At 42.9% G+C, this 17,788-nt stretch overlaps 1 protein-coding gene across 1 annotated transcript in view; it reads left to right on the top strand.

Moving 5' to 3' along the window:
* Nucleotides 1–6,113: 6,113 nt before the first annotated feature.
* Nucleotides 6,114–17,788, top strand: part of dnajc1 (DnaJ (Hsp40) homolog, subfamily C, member 1) — a 180,429-nt gene continuing 168,754 nt past the window's right edge. Inside the window, exon 1 of the mRNA XM_048556105.2 lies at nucleotides 6,114–6,582. Coding sequence (XP_048412062.1) covers nucleotides 6,430–6,582 — 153 coding nt within the window. The 5' untranslated portion in view covers nucleotides 6,114–6,429. The remainder of the gene's footprint in view (nucleotides 6,583–17,788) is intronic.

Below are 17,788 nucleotides of genomic sequence, written 5' to 3'. Positions count from 1 at the left end.
TAGACAACAACTTTTCGCCAACTCTCCTGATGTGAGACACAACACTGAATGTAAGATCACCAGAAACACAAGAAATTGGAGCAAGAGTAGACCTTCTCCTGCCTCATCTGCCATTCAATAAGACCGTAGCTGATCTGCTGTCTCAATTCCAACCTCCAGCAGTAGATTCCCTGAAAATCCAAAAATCTATCAATCTCAGTCTTCAAGGTGTCAGGACCACAAATGATCACCCCAGATTACATCTGGATAGACTGAATATTTAATTGCAACTTGTATATTTCCAAACAAAAACTGGAGACGTAGCCAAAACATGATTAGGATGTTGAAATAACTCCACAGAGGCTGGTAGCCCATCACCAAATCACCCTTAATTTACATGTAGAGAGTCCTTCACACTGATCAAGCTACTTCAAAGCCAATCTCAGAATGAACAGGATGTCTGCTGTTCCCGTTTATATCTGTCAGCCAGAACTCCCTGATTGGACCAGATTAGCAGCCCCAATCAGCGAACTCATATTCTATGATGTCCACCCAGCTAACCTCATTACAATCACTACAGTCACCAAATGTAATAGCTCCAAATTTTTCAGATGATGCAAAGCAAAGTGGGAATGTGTGTTATGAAGAAAATGTAAAGTGGCTTCTGGAGATATTGGACAGGCTTAGCGAATAGGCAAGAATATGATAGATGGAATATAATGTGGAAAAATGTAATGTTATCCACTTCGGTAACAGGAATAGATCTGCAGAGTATTTGCACAGTATTGGGCGGTTGGACAGTCTGCATGTACAAAAGTGGTGTCCTTGTCAACAAATCACTGAAAGCAGCAAGCTATTAGGAAGGATAACGGAACTTTCCTCTTTGTTACAAGAGGATTTGAGTACAGGAATAGTGAAGTCTTGGTTCGGTTGTCTTGGAGCTTGGTTCACCACACCTGGAGTATTGTGCACAGTTTTGGTCTCCTTATCTCAGAAAGGATATTATTGCCATAGAGGGAGTACAACATAGATTAACCAGAATTGGATGGTGGGACTGTCCTTTGAAGAGAGATTGGGAAGACTGAGCCTGTATTCTCTAAAGTTTCAAAGAATGGGAGGTGATATCATTGAAATTTTTCAATGCATTAAAGGGGAAGGGGGATACAGGATGGACATAGCTATGATATTTCCCTTGGTTGAGGAGTCGAGAAAGAGGCGTCACAGTTTCTAAATAAGAGGGATTCCATTTCGGGCAGAGATGAGAAATTGTTTCACTCGAAGGTTTGCGAACCTTTGGAATTCTCCAATCGAAAGGGCTGTGAAAGCTCCGTCTTTGAGCATGTCTAAGATAGGTGTTGACTGATTTCTGATTACTGGTGGAATACAGGGTTATGGCAATAAGGTGGGTAAAAGGCTTTGGAGTGTTCATTCGAACAAATGCAAGGAAGGCTCAATGGGCTGAATGGCTTCCTCTTGTTCCAATGTTCCTATCTCGGGGGGGGGGGTTGTGAGACCAGAGGAAATTACAGAGAGAGGGAGGTGGGTTTGCACCTTGCCAACCAGAAACTTATATATTTTTATATATTGTATCATAGATGATGAATGCATTGGTTGTAATTTTCCAAAAATCCTTGGATACCAGAGAAATACCAGAAGATTGGAAAACTGCCAATATGACACCTCTATTCAAAAAGGGAGGAAAGCAATAATTGGGTAACTATAGGCAATTAGCTGAACATCTTTTCTTGGAAAGTGTAGGAATCAATTACTAAGGAAGTAATTGTAGGACATTTGGAAAATCATAATCTAATCAAGCAAATTCTGCACAGCCTCATAAAAGACAAATCATAGATTAACAATCCTCTGGGTGAAGAAGTCCCTTCTCAATTCAGTCCTAGATCTGCTTCCTCTAATCTTGAGGCAATGCCCTCTTGTCCTAGCTTCACCTGTCAGTGGGAATATTCTCTACTTCTATCTTATCTATTCCCTTCATAATTTTATATGTTTCTATAAGATCTCCCCTTAATCTTATGAATTCCAATGAATATAATCCCAATCTACTCAGTGACCCACAAAAGCCAACCCCCTCAACTCCGGAATCAACCTAGTGAACCTCCTCTGTACCCCCTCCAGTACATCCTTTCTCAAGTAAGGAGACCAAAACTGCACACAGTACTCCAGGTGTGGTCTCACCAGCACCTTGTACAACTGCAACATAACCTCTCTGCTTTTAAACACAATCCCTTTAACAATGAAGGACAAAATTCCATTTGCCTTCCTAATTACTTGTTGTACCTGCAGACCAATATTCTGTGATTCCTGCACAAGGACACCCAGGTCCCTCTGCATAGCAGCATGCTGCAACTTTTTACCATTTGAGTAATAATCGTTTTTACAATTACTCCTATGTATGACTTCACTTTTATTTACATTGTATTCCATCTGCCAGACCTTTGCCCACGCACACAATGTATCTGTGTTCCTCTGCAAACTTTCACAGTCTCTGCACATTTTGCTCTGCCACTCATCTTAGCGTCATCGGCAAACGTTGACACCCTACATGTGGTCCCCAAATGCAAATCATCTATGTAAATTGTAAATAATTGCGGTCCCAACATCAATCCCTGAAATACACCACTAGTCACTGATTGCCAGCCAGAATAGCACTCATTTATCCCCACTCTTTGCTTCCTGTTAGTCAAACAATCCGCTATCCGTGCTAATACTTTAACCGTCACGCCATGCATCCTTATCTTATGCAGCAGTCTCTTGTGTGGCATCTTGTCAAAGGCCTTTTGGAAATCTAGGAACACCACATCTACTGGGTCCCCATTGGCCACCTGGCTGGTAATGTCTTCACTGATTTACAAAAGATTTGTCAAGCATGACCTGCCCTTCATGAACCCATGCTGCGTCAGCCCAACGGGGCAATTTCTACCAAGATGCCTTGCTATTTCTTCCTTGATAATAGACTCAAACATCTTCACCACCACAGAGGTTAAGCTAACCGGTCTATAATTCCGCATCTTTTGTCTACCTCCCTTTTTTAAACAGTGGTGTCACATGTGCTGTTTTCCAATCTGCTGGGACTGCCCCAAAGTCCAGCAAATTTTGGAAAATTACCACCAGGTACCTGCTATTTATCCCGCCAACTCTTTTAGTACTCTGGGATGCATTCCATCAAGGCCAGCAGACTTGTCAATCCTTAGCTCCATTAGTTTGCCCAACACTACCTCTACCGTAATAATGATTGTCTCCTGGTCCTCACCTACCTTTGTCTCTGTCAATTACTGGCATATTATTAGTGTCCTCTACTGTGAAGACCGATACAAAATACCTGTTCAATGCCTTGGCCTTTTCATCATATCCCATAACTAAATTCCCCTTCTCATCCTCTAAAGGCCAACGTTTACTTTAGCCACTCTTTTTCATTTTATATATTTATAGAAACTTTTGCTATCTGTCTTTATATTCTGTGCAAGTTTTTTCTCATGTTCTATCTTACTTTTCTTTATAGCTCTTTTTGTGGCTTTCTGTTGACCTTTAAAGTTTTTCCAATCTTCTAGTTTCATGCTGTTTTTGCCCACTTTGTACGCCTTCTCTTTCAATTTGATAGACTCCCTATTTCCTTGGACACCCATGGCAGATTACCCCTTTTCTTACTGTCCTTCCTTTTCACTGGAATATACTTTTGCTGAGCACTTTGAAAAATTGCTTCGAAAGTCCTCCAGTGCTCGTCAACTGTCCCACCATAAAATCTTTGTTTCCAGTCTACTTTAGCCGAGTCCTCCTTCATTCTTTTGTCATCCCCCTTGTTCAAGCACAGGACCCTGGTATTGGATTTTATCTTCACACTCTCCATTTGTATTCTAAATTCAACCATACTGTGATCACTCCTTCCAAGAGGATCCCTAACTATGAGGTCATTAATTATTCCTGTCTCATTACACAGGACCAGATCTAGGATAGCATGCTCCCTCGTCGGTTCCATTACATACTTTTCCAGAAAACTATCATGGATACACTCAACGAACTCCTTCTCAAGGCCACCCTGACCGAGCTGGTTTGACCAATCTACATGTAGATTAAAATCCCCCATGATGATTGCCGTATCATTTTTACAGGCATTAGTTATTTCTTTGTTTATTGCATTTGTTAATGCATCGTCTACATTTTGTACTTCAATGACAGAGGATGATCTTGGTCTGCAGGTCATGAAGGTACAACTTTCTATTTGTTCTGTAAATTAGCTCCACTCAAGCTGGGAGCTGAGGGTCTGGTGGAGAATGTAACAAAACGATTTAGAAGAGCACAGACAAAATAAATAGAATGAGCCTCAAACCAGTTGGGTAATTACCGAGCCTGAGCCTGAAGAGGATGAATCATCATTCATTCTAATCAATAAATCATCATTCATTCATTTTCAGCAAAGCATACTAGAGCATGGGCTTTCCACCAAGCATTCATATGACTTCTATCCATCTGCCCTACACATGCAATGAATTTCCCACTTATCAAAATCTGCAATGAGACCTTGGACAACATGGACCACTTTCAATACGTTGGGACCCTACGATCAACAGAGCAGACATTGGCAAAGAGATTCAACACCACCTTTAGGGTGCCAGCACAGCACTGGGTCACCTTAGGAAGACAGTGTTAGAAGATTAGGACCTCAAACTCAGCACCAAGCTCATGATCTACAGAATAGTAGTGCTACCGGCCTTCAATATGTTTCAGAAACATGCAATATACACAGTCAGCACCTCAAAACCCTGATGAATTACCACCTATGCTGCCTCTGCAAGATCGTACAAATCCATTGGCATTAATGGATGCACTAATGTCAATATTCCCACTTAGGCCATGAGTCCCAGCATCAAAGCACTGACCAAACCCGAACAGCTTCACTCGGGTGGGCCATATCTTCTGCATGTTAGACATAAGATTCCTGAAACAAGAGCTCTACTCAGAGCTTCAACATGGCAAGCCAGCTCCAGGAGGACAGAGGAAAAGCTTCAAGGTCACCCTCAAAGCCTCCTTGAAAACATGCAACATTTCCTTTGACACCTGGAAATCTTGATTAAGGAAGGACCTGTGCACCTCAAGTCTCATTGGTAATTGAAAGTTGAGGCCAACAGCAGCAAAGAGCGTATCTCAACGAGGCATCTCACCCTCCTATTCCCCCAACCACTGTCTGTTCCACCCATGCTGGAGACAGTAGCTTGTGTTTTAGAGTGGCACTCTTAGGGCAGGATCCAGACATTTTGTCCATGGAGGTACCAAAGATATAACCAGGACAAGGAAACCAGCACAGTAGGTGGGTGGGTTAGTAAGTGTGCAGATGACAAAGAGGTTGGTGGAGTTGTGGATGGTGTAGAAGGTTGTTAAAGGATCAGAAACAGATATGGGTGGAGAAATGGTGGAAGAAGTTTAATTTAGGTAAGTGTGAAGTGCTGCACTTTGGGATATCAAATGTTAAAGAAAAGTATACAGTTAATGGCAGGACTGAGCTGCCAGCGGAGTTGGTGAAGGCTGGTACAATTACAATATTTAAAAGGCATCTGGACGGGTATACGAATAGGAAGAGTTTAGAGAGATATGGCCCAAATGCTGGCAAATGGGGCTAGATTTAATTTAGGATATCTGGTTGGCATGGATGAGTTGGATCGAAAGGTCTGTTTCCATGTTTACATCTCTGTGACTCTACAACCTGTCTTAAATAATGAATGCTTGTCCTCCAGTCCTCTGGCACCCCTCCTGTGGCTAAAGAGGGGTTGAGTATTCGTTAGCGTCCATTTCCCTGCTTCCCACAGGAGCCAGGGATGGATGGCACCATCTGCATCCGTTCGACTCATGTCTTCCCCCAGCCCCGTGTTATCGGCATAAATATCAACATTTCGCAACTGTTTCAGTTCTAAGATGCGCTGAATTCAAGACAGTAACTCTGTTTTTCTCTCCCCAAATGCTGCCAGAATGATGTTTTTGTTTCAAATCTCCAACAACCGCGGTTCTTTGTTTAATTGCACTATGTGTATATGCCCATTCTATCCTTCAAAGAACAGGCCTTGTGTTGTTAATATATACAGCTTCCAGAGCATGCAATTGTGTTACACTGACAGCCTGGCTGACAATTCTTCGTGCACTCAGGATTGTTGTCTCCTACTGAACCAGATCTTATGTTGGACACTGTTTCAGGTTCGTTGTTTGATATGATCCGCCAGTCTTTGGGACCTATGGCTCACATACCATAGCACATCAGACTGGCGCTGCGTTTGTAAAAGCCTTTTGGGACGTCCTGTGCTCAATCCGTGAACGGCGATATATAAATGCAGGTCCTTTTCCTGAGGCTGTCGAATGTGCGCGGCCCCTTTAAGAAGTGAGCGGGTGAAGTGAAGGAGCCACGTCCCCAAAGCTGGTGACGGGGGCGGGGGCAACCGGGTGTTGGCGATGCCGCCTGCCCTCTGGACGCAGCTGGTGGCGTGGGCTTTGCTGCTGTCCTCCGTACCCCTCTGCCTGGGCTGGGACACGGCCGAGATGGAGCTCTTCGACCTTGTGGAAGAAGTGCAGGAGAACTTTTACCGGTTCCTCGGCGTGGAGCAGGTGAGGGGCGAGGGGCTAGGGGCTTGGGGCTTGGGGCTTGGGGGTACTGTATAACGGCCTTGTCCCCCTCCCTCCGCCGCCGGTTCTTTAGCCTTAAAGTTGAAGCGGTTGATGGGGTTTGTGGCTCTCGACCGGAGCAATGGCTCTGAGTCAGACCCAGGCAGCTGGGGCCTAGCCCGGGGGCCAGGGCCCGAAGCCGGGAGGTAGGGCCCGAGCCGGGCCCGGGGTGTGGAGGGGAGGAAGGTAAACCAGTTGAGAGCGAAGCTGCTGGGAAAGCGGCCTGGGCGACTGTGTCCACGTTCCCCCGGCTCCACATCACTTCGACTGTCTGAAAATATTAAAAAAAACCCAACGCTCCCCACGTCCTTCCCTTCAGATCTTAAAGACGTTTTGAATCTACTCAGAAATGTGAATTTTTTTACTTGAAAGTGACAAGCTGATTTGTCAGGAACTACTGAAAGATCCCTCTTGCGGTCTTTCAGTAATCATTTGTTTCCGTATTTCTATGAAAGAAATTCCTTGTGTGACTCAAGTGGCTTTTCTTTCTGCATTCAGTTTTCCATATGGAATGGAGCGCTGTCAGACTATTATAAACGTTGCTACAGTCTATGAGGAATGTGTTACTTTGTCCGGAATCCCAAGGATCACCAAATTGCATGTTGAAAAATCACATCGGCAGTTCCTACTGTCTCTGTAACACTTCTAAAGCTGTTGACCCTCCCTTTTTTTGGGTGTTCAAGAACTGGTTAGATCTGCCTTTGAATGAAAGACAGTGAAGTTTTTCATTCAAGACCCGTTCAAAGATGTACTGCATTACGTTTTATAAAATTTGTATGTTCAACGTTGACATTATATCAAATACAAAAACTTTCTTCCACTAGGGTACATACTCAACATTCAAAATTTTATAGTCAATATTTATTTATTGTATGTCAAACATCCAGAGGGTTTTCAGTTTCCTGCACCTCAGCTGAGGAGCTTTTGACAGTGGCCTTTCCGGCAGCTTTAGGCCTGTGCCTTTCTATAAAATGCTAGATGACAGAATATCAGTTGCAACACTTGATCATGAACAACCTTTGGCCTTGGAAGATCAAGTTTTGGGCATATAAAATACTGACTGAGTTGATAGTCCTCCAATAGCTGTGTGTGTATATATACTGGGAAACAGCCTTTGGAATACTGAGTTGTACATCATGGTGCTGTTTTGGATAATCATGACAAAAAAAAACACTCACTACGTCTCTTTCCTGAGGCAAAGGCACTTCCAAATGATGACTGTACTCTCTTTCTCCATCATTGTCACATCGAGACAAATGTGTAGTGAGACTCTGGGCATTGCAGGAAGAGCATAACACAAAGGCCCCTTCTCACCATAAGCAAGCAATGTCTTGGTGCTTGTTTGAAAATTCTGATAATGAAGCATTCTGCCAAACTAAATTAGATTATCGGCTCTGGGATTCCTCTCCCTTTTCCCATGGGCTTTAAGGATGTTAAGTATAGACAATTGTTTGATGACTTGTAGTCAAAGATGATTTTCTGCTGAAACTTATTCACAAGTTGATTAGACATTGTTGAACTGAATAGAGAATTCAGAATGATGTGGCCAGACCTACGTTTTATGACACAAGGGGTAGGTAGAACCACTGCAGCTAGTAACATAATGTTTGTTTACTCAGAATCCATGCATTGTTTGAGCCAATCACATATGAAGGTAGCAAGGGGATGTGGGAAAATGGAGTGTTCGTTTTTTGTTCCCTGTCCTTTTTTTAATAATCCTGAAGATTTGCCTACTGTCTCCCTGCAGACATGGTCCATTTTCAATACTCTCTAAGCACAAGATGGTTCAAGTGATCAAGACAATGGAGGAAAAGGCAATATGCCATATCTGTGTCCTGCATAGCACTTTGCACCTGATTGCCAGGTTCTTGCCTGCAGTGGAGAGGGAGCATTGTTCCCACATACCCAGCTTATGGCTTATCATGGCAATATACTCTCTTCCGGTTTTTCAAGGTGTCATTTTGAGCATTATCCTGAATGTTTCAAGCAGTCTGACATGAGTGATGGAGAACAAATTATTCTGGCTTCGTTTCTGAAAAAATATGACCTGACACTTGTCATTATTCACTTTGGCTCCTGATGCTAGTTTGGTGATGAATGCCATTCAGTCTAATTGTGGATCAACTGAAATTACATGAAACCGACCAAAACAGCTGGAGAAAATGAGCAGGTCTGGCATCATCTGTGAAAAGAAAACTGAGTTAATTTTGAGTCCAAAAATTACCTGGCTATGTGCCATTTCCTGGTTGGAAGATACTAGGAGGAGACCTGTTCCGGTGCCTTTCTGGTACTTCTCTGGTTGCTGAATCGATGAAATGTACAAGAGCTTTGCAGGTACTCAATCCTGTGTTTTCTCTCATTCAAAGTAGCAAAGTGTCTGAATTCGTTTTGCAGCCCCCTCAGTTGAAAAATGAGGATTGAGCTTCTTTAGGAAGCCAAAAGCCAGCATTTGTGCCTCGCTATAGGGGCATTGTCCACCTTATGCATGCACTCTGCCACTTCTCTTAGGGGTTCAGGTTTTTTTTTGCAAGTAAGTGATATGTTGACTGTTCATAGGTTTTAAACAGAGACGAACACCTATTCTATTTCAAATGAATGGTGGGGCTTAAGTACAGAAACACAGTATGTGGTTTTCTGGTAACATGGATCTATCCAATAGGTAAATTTGGGATTTGGTATACTTTGTTAAAATGTTTAACTTTTTGTGATGTCTCCAGGCATAGCAGAGTATGATATCCACCATACTACCTTTAGTCAGGCTGAACAGTTTCCAACTAGTTCATGCAATTAAAGTGTTTTTCTTTAAGTACTGAATATTCTTAATTATCTTTTAATGTTGTTGCTTTGCTAATTTTAAGTCATCTCTGTTCTGTTGAATTTGTTAGATTTGCTGAACAAAATCCAAATAATCTTGTTTAGTAGCTTAAGATTTTCTTTTATATGCATCAAGAACAATTCTTGTATGTGGAGTGGAAACATTCAAATTCTATTGTGGTATAAATTTGAGGACTCTGCATTATGTGTCTATTGTTGCCTAATATTTAATGCACAGGTGACATGTTCTAATATTAACCTGGAGTATTGTATCTTCTTGAGCAAATTTTTTAGCTGTCCAGTGAAGAAAATCATAGGAATTGAGGGACAGTTATCTTTTTTAGCACTGTTGTAGATAGTCACAAAGCAGTTTGCAGGTTTCTTTCTCCAGCTGACGCATTGCTTTAATTTAGATAATATTTGACTGTAAGGAGGTGCAATGCTGAGATCTGAAACAAATACAAGCTGCTGAAGTAACTCAGTAGATATGGTAGTATCTCTGAGAATAATAAAAAGGTGAAATCACAACTGGGCTGCTCCGTCCCATAGGTGACTGGTGGTTTAACTGGAGTATCACCACATCTGAGACAAGGGGTGCAGTTGAAAAGGAGACTCCAGCATAGTAACTGAATCCACTTGTTGGCAAACCAGCCATTCAGCTAACAGAGATAACAAGGTGTAGAGCTGGATGAGCACATCAGACCAAGCAGCATCGGAGGAGCAGGAGCAGGAAAGCTGATGTTTCGGGTCGCAACCCTTCTTCAGAAATGGGGGAGGGGAAGGGGGCCCTGAAATAAAAAGGGAGGGGGGGGGGGGGGAGTTGGATAAAAGATGGATAGAGAAGATAGGTGGAGAGGAGACAGATAGGTCAAAGAGGCGGGGATGGAGCCAGTAAATGAGTATAGGTGGGGAGTTAGGGAGGGGATAGGTCAGTCCAGGGAGGACGGACAGGTCAAGGGGGCAGGATGAAGCTCGGAGGTAGGAGATGGGGGTGGGACTTGTGGGAGGAAGGAGAGGTTAGGGAGGTGGGGACAAGCTGGGCTGGTATTGGGATGCGGTAGTGGGAGGGGAGATTTTGAAGCTTGTGAAGTCCACATTGATACCATCAGGCTGCAGGATTCCCAAGAGGAATATGAGGTGCTGTTCCTGCAATCTTCGGGTGGCATGGTTGTGGCACTGCAGGAGGCCCAGGATGGACATGCTGTCTGAGGAATGGGAGGTGGAGTTATTTAGTGCAAATAGAGTGTAGGTGTTCTGCAAAGCGGACCCCAGTCTCTGCTTGGTTTCCCCAATGTAGAGGAGGCCACAACAGGAACAGTGAACTGAGCTAACTGACCCCCATAACCAGTGTTCAGTTTACCTAATACGATGGGGAAGAGGAAATAGTGGAATGGAATTTCCCACCACGCTTCATTACAGAAGGAATGTTGTCTATTACATAAGAGATAGCAATTTGAGTAAGGAAATTAAGATGTGTCTTAAAGTGAATTGTGTCTATAAATTGAAATAATAGAATGAGTCTAACTGCCACCTGAAGGGATGGGGCAGGGGTCCTTTCTGATGAGTGTATCAGACTTCCTAATCGAAAGATGGAGTGCTATTTCATCAGCTTCCATTCTAATCTTAGAAAAGCTTCGGAGGCCAAAAGGCAGAGATTTGAGAAAAAAATTAATGGAAAATTAAAATGACAGATTCCCTGTAGCATCATTCTGATGAAACTCACCTCCGTATTCCATGCATTCATCTCTCATGTTTTCTAATTACTAATGTTAATGGTGTATAACTTTCTTATATTTTGTATTAATTATAAAACTTGTATGTATGTGGACCTCAAATACACTGGAAAATATGGCACAGAAACACGCCATGTTAGCACATTTGCTCCTCACAAGACTTCCCCCATTTTTCATCTAACCTGTTCTAACAGCAAATTTTGTTTTCGTTCCTTTCTCCCTCACATAATATGCTTTCCTGGCTTCCCTTTTAACTGCATCCATACTATTCACTTCAACACTTGCTGTGTAGCAGGTTGTACACTTGCCCCTTTTTTTTTTGCCCCCTGTTTTGCAACATGTTTTTCTGAATTTTGTTTCTTGATGGCATCTGTAAATATCAAAGGTAGAGGGAAGTTGGGCTAGACAATCAAGTTAAGGTCCTAGATCATCCATGGTTTTATTGAATGGTAGAGTAGGCTTAGGATAAGTAGTAGTTTTAAACTTTTACTAACGTTTGCTTGTTCAGTTTTGTTTTTATTAATTTCTATAGTTGTTTTTCCTTGGGTTTTAAACCTAGAGTATCACTTTGCAAATGATAAGTGCACCATGAACTCTCATTCTAGAGTTTAGCTTCAACCCCATCATTTTTGATTAATTCCCCTTTTACAGCCTTAAGCTCGACATAGTCAAGGACAAAAACAGTCTGCTTGATTGGTATCATATCCACAAACATTCAGTCCCTCAGCAACTGATGCTCAGAAGTATGTATCATCTCCAAAATGCACTACAGAATTCACCCAGGCAGCTAGGACAGCACCTTCTAAACCTGTGATCATCACTGTCAGAATGATGAACATTAGATATGGGAACTCCCCCAACTGTAAGTGTCCCTCCAAACTATGTGCACTCCATTCTTGGAAATATGTCACAGTCCCTTCAGTGTTGCTGGGTCCAAATCTTGGAACTCTTTCCCCCTGGCAGCTGACTGCATTGTGGGTATATCTGCACCAATAGACTTTAGTGGTCCAAAAATCAGCTGCCACCACCTTCAAGGGCATCTACGGATGAGTGATAAATGCTGGTCCAGCCAGCAATACCCAGTCTTTGGCTAGAATTAATAAAAAGTTGTGGTTCAGTCCCTGTAGATCTTTGCTCACCCTGACAGTTTGCAAAGCAACAGTAAAATAAACTTTCATTCAAAGTAGCAGAATACTAAAGTGCTAGAAATCTGAAAATGTTTAGCAGGTCATACCTGACTAATTCCAGCACTTTGTGATGACACAAACCTACTTTTTGCAAGCAGGCTTTAAGTTTACACAGGTCTACTGAACTCCCAGAATTTGGTCCGAGCGTATATACTTGTGCTGAATGAAGGAAAAGAAAATGCAATTGTATAAACTGGAGATAACAGTTGACCAAGATGACAAAAAGAGTGAATAAATTAAACTGCTTTACAGAGCTGAATTGGAAAGAGGTCAAGATATGTTTGTTTAATTGCTTTGTGATTTTCATCAAGTAGTTCTGTTTGCTGAATGTAATTTTATTGCTTAATGCTGTTGAGTTGAGCTACAAAAATCCTTTAAATTGTTAATTTAAATGAACCAAGCGCCTTTTAAGAAACAACCTTGAATGAGGAACAATGAATTAAAAAGGAGCCTTGAGTTGCTAACCAAACAGTAGTATGGAACATGTGAATGTCTGAGTTGTGTCCTATTGTTGAAACTGATAATTAGAGCCTTTATGGTTGCTCTAAGAAAAAGTGGGTAACACTAGTCTGGGAGAGATAGTAGGAGCTGCAGATGCTGGAGAATCTGATATAACCAGGTGTAGAGCTGGATGAACACAGCAGGCCGAGCAGGAAGGCTGACGTTTTGGGCCTAGATCTTCGACCCTTCTTCGGGTCTAGGCCCGAAACGTCAGCCTGCCTGCTGTGTTCATCCAGCTCTACACCTTGTTATCTCTAACACTAGTTTGGGTTGGGAGTGATTTGCAATGAACAAGTGTGATGTAAGTAGATCTTTACTGCAACGATCTGAATCTTCTTAAAGAAGCAGTGACATGAAGGTTCTGCCCTAGCCTGAGGGGAGAAAGACTGGAAAGAATACTTCAGTACTACTACTGAATAAAACTAGTGCTGTGAAATTGCTAACTAACTAGCAAAACACGTTCACCTTTTAAATAAGTTTAAAAAGACTTATGAGAAAGTAAGAGAAGTCTTCAGAGAATGTCTGTCCAGTTTATTCTGCCATAGTTAGATTTTTGTATGATTTTTACCTCAGCTGTTTACCTGTCCTTGTTCCATGTTCACGTACACAGCTGAAATCCATTGACCTCCGACAATTGAAATGTCAGTTTATGGTCATAGCTTTTTGGAGAACTGAGCTCCAGATTTAAATTGAGAACATTAAAAATGTGAACACAAAAAGACATTCCCCTTGATCCTGCTTGGCCAGTTGTTTTTTAGCTTCTCTTCCACTTTCTCAATCAGCACTCTTGAACCCTTGATTCCCTGGGAGACCAAAAACCTATCACAGCCTTCATCATATATTTACCATCCATGGCCCTCCAGAGGTGGAGAATTGGAAAAGGTTAACAGTCCGAGTCAAGGAATTCTTTTCTCAGTCCTAAATGATTTGGCTTGTTAATCCAAGACCCTGCTCAGTTTCCTTCACTAGGGGAAACCACTACATGTATACGTGTCAAACCCTTTCATAATGTCAGGGTTCTGTTGAAGGGTCTTAGACCCAAAATATTAACTCTGATTTCTTTCCACAGATGCTGCCAGACCTGCTGAGATTTTCCAGCAATTTTTGTTTTTGTTTCAGATTTCCAGCATCCACAGTTCTTTCAGGTTTTTTTTGTCCATTCAGAATCTTGTATGTTTCAATGAGATCACTTATTTTGCCCCAGTAGTGCAGAGTTTCAACTCTGATTTTGGGCAAGAGATGCACTGTGAGGGAGCTGGGTAGAATTGGCATTGAATTCATTGTCTAATAATTTCAAAAAGAAATTGATTAGGTATGAGAGGAAAAACTTGCAAGGGTACGGATATAGAGCGGGGAATGGGACTGATTAGATCATTCCATGGAGAGACAGCATGGACTTGATGGACTGATTAACCTTGTGCCATTAATATTTGGGCAAAGTGAGCAATAAAGATTATAAGTAGCTGAAACCCCTGCAGTTATTCTGTGGGGTTACACTAGTCACTGCCTACCAACTTGAGAGTACCCTGCTTATAAATCCTTGCTCATTTTATTTCCTAACACAAAACTATTTCTTCATTCATGCTTTTGTCTTATTCCTCAACTCCATAGACCATTGCGTATTAGCCTTTTGTTTGGCCCTTTATGAAATATCTTCTGAAAATCCAAATATATTACAACTATTGGTTCTACTTTAACTACCATGCTAGTTACATGTTCAGAACAACTTTGATCATACTGCAATTTTCTGATTTCCCTATTAATTGGTTCTCAGAAAATTGTAGCATCAATGTTAGATTAACTGACCTGCAGCATGGAAAGTTACCTGCGACTTCGATGTTGTGGCCATTTCGGAGACATGGATAGAACAGGGTCAGGATTGGATGTTGCAGGTTCCAGGGTTTAGATCTTTCATTACGGCCAGGGAAGTTGGTAAAAGAGGGGGAGGTTTAGCTTTCTTAGTCAAGGACAACGTAACGGTGGCTGAAAGAACTTTTGATGAGGACTCGTCTACTGAGGTGCTATGGGCTGAGATCAGAAACAGGAGAGGAGAGGTAACGCTGCTGGGAGGTTTTTTAAAATGGGCCTCTGCAAAGTTTCAGGGATGTGGAGGAGAGGATTGACACAACTATTTTGGGCAGGAGTGAAAGGAACAGGGTGGTCATTATGGGAGACTTTAACTTCCCTAACATTGGCTGGAAATGCTATAAGTCTAGTATGTCAGATGGATCGGTTTTTGTCCAGTGTGTGCAGGAGGGTTTCCTGACTCAGTATGTCAAAGGGCCCACGAGAGGGGAGGCCACACTGGATGTGTTACTTGGTAATGAACCAGGCCAGGTGTTTGATTTAGTGGTAGGTGAGCACTTGAGAGAGTGACCATAATTCGGTTATGTTTACTTTTAGCAATGGAAAGGGATAGGAACATGCCAGAGGGCAAGAGTTATAGATGGGGGAAGGGCAATTATAATGCACTTAGGCAAGACTTAGGAGGCATAGATTGGGGACAATTGAAACGTGGAGCTGGTTTAAGGAACAGATATTGCGTGTCCTTGACAGGTATGTCCCCATCAGGCAGGGAGGAAGCGATAAGGTAAGGGAACCATGGTTTACTAAAGAAATCGTACCTCTTGTATGCGGAAGAGGGAGGCTTATGTGATGATGAGACAAGATGGTTCAGATGAGGCGATGGAAAGATACAGATTAGCTAGGAAGGATTTAAAGAGTTAAGAAGAGCAAGGAGGGGACATGAACAGACATTGGCAGGTAGAATAAAGGAGAACCCTAAAGCTTTCTATAGGTATGTGAGGAATAAGAGGATGCCTAGGGTAGGAATAGGGCCAGTCAAAGACAGCAGTGGGATGTTGTGTGTGGACCCTGTGGAGATTGGAGAGGTGCTAAATGATTATTTCTCATCTGTTTTCACTCAGGAAAAGGAGAATATTGTAGAGGAGAAGGCTGAATTACAGGCTATTAGAGTTGAAAGGATTGAGGTTAGTAAGGAGGAGGTGTTATCAACTCTAGAAGATGTGAAGGTAGATTAATCCCCTGGGCCAGATGGAAGGATTGTCTGGGATCTACGGAGGAGGTGGTGGAGCTTTTGGCCTTGATCTTTGAGTTTTCCATTGTCTTCAGGTTTAGTGCCAGAGGACTAGAGGATTGCAATTGTTGTGCCTTTGTTCAAGAAGGGCAGTAGGAATGACACAGGTAATTATAGACCTGTGGGCAAGATCGGGATTCCCGGAAGGTATGTTGCCTCCCTGGTGCCAGGGTCCGGGACGTCTCCGATCGGGTGTATAAAGTTCTAACAGGGGAGGGCGAACAGCCAGAAATCGTGTTGCATATTGGCACAAATGATATAGCCAGAAATAGGTTTGAGGATATAAAAAGTGATTTCAGGGAGTTAGGATGGAAGCTGCAGAGCAGGACGAACAGAGTAGTGTTCTCTGGTTTACTACCGGTGCCACGAGATAGTGAGGTGAGGAACAGGGAGCAGGCGCAGCTGAACACGTGGCTACGCAGCTGGTGTAGGAGGGAGGGCTTCAGATATGTTGATAATTGGGATGCCTTCTGGGGAAGGTGAGACCTGTACAAGAAGGACGGGTTGCATCTGAACTGGAAGGGGACCAATGTCCTGGGTGGAAGGTTTGCTCGAGTAGTTCGAGAGGGTTTAAACTAGTATGGCAGGGGGGTGGGAACCTGAGCTGTATACCAGAGGTGAGCGTTGATGCAGGTGAGGCAGTAGCAAGAGGTAGACCAGCTAGTGGGAAGGATTTTCCTGGGAAGGAACCAAGGGATCGGTTAAAGTGTGTTTGCTTTAATGCAAGGAGTATCAGGAATAAAAGTGATGAACTTAGAGCATGGATCAGTACCTGGTGCTATGATGTTGTGGCCATAACAGAGACATGGGTTTCTCATGGGCAGGAATGGTTGCTGGATGTTCCAGGGTTTAGAACATTTAAAAAGAATAGGGAGGGGGGAAAAAGAGGAGGGGGTGTAGCACTACTAATCAGGGAGGGTATCACAGCTACAGAAGCTTCCTTTGTCGAGGAAGATCTGCCTACTGAGTCAGTATGGGTGGAAATTAGGAACAGCAAGGGAGTAGTCACCTCGTTAGGGGTTTACTACAGGCCCCCCAATAGCAGCAGGGAGATTGAAGAAAGCATAGGTCGACAGATTTTGGAGAAGTGTGCACGCAGTAGGGTTGTTGTAATGGGTGACTTTAACTTTCCTAATATTGATTGGAACCTCCTTCGAGCAGAAGATTTGAATGGAGCTGTTTTTGTAAGGTGTGTTCAGGAGGGTTTCCTAACGCAGTACGTTGACAGGCCGACGAGGGGAGAGGCCATTCTAGACTTGGTGCTCGGAAACGAGCCGGGGCAGGTATCAGATCTTGTGGTGGGAGAGCATTTTGGTGATAGTGACCATAACTGCCTCACATTCTACATTGCTATGGAGAAGGAGAGGATTAGGCAGAATGGGAGGATATTTAATTGGGGAAGAGGAAACTATGATGCGATTAGACATGAGTTAGGAAGCATGGACTGGGAGCAGTTGTTCCATGGTAAGGGAACTATAGACATGTGGAGACGGTTTAAGGAACAGTTGTTGGGAGTGATGAGTAAATATGTCCCTCTGAGACAGGCAAGAAGGGGTAAGATTAAGGAACCTTGGATGACGAGAGCGGTGGAGCTTCTAGTGAAAAGGAAGAAGGTAGCTTACATAAGGTGGAGGAAGCTAGGGTCAAGTTCAGCTAGAGAGGATTACATGCAGGCAAGGAAGGAGCTCAAAAATGGTCTGAGGAGAGCCAGGAGGGGGCACGAGAAAGGCTTGGCAGAAGGAATCCGGGAAAACACAAAGGCATTTTACACTTACGTGAGGAATAAGAGAATGGTCAAAGAAAGAGTAGGGCCGATC

This window comes from Stegostoma tigrinum, chromosome 2 (genome assembly GCF_030684315.1).
Source record: "Stegostoma tigrinum isolate sSteTig4 chromosome 2, sSteTig4.hap1, whole genome shotgun sequence".
NCBI lineage: Eukaryota > Metazoa > Chordata > Chondrichthyes > Orectolobiformes > Stegostomatidae > Stegostoma > Stegostoma tigrinum.
This window is presented reverse-complemented; position numbering and strand designations above follow the sequence as displayed.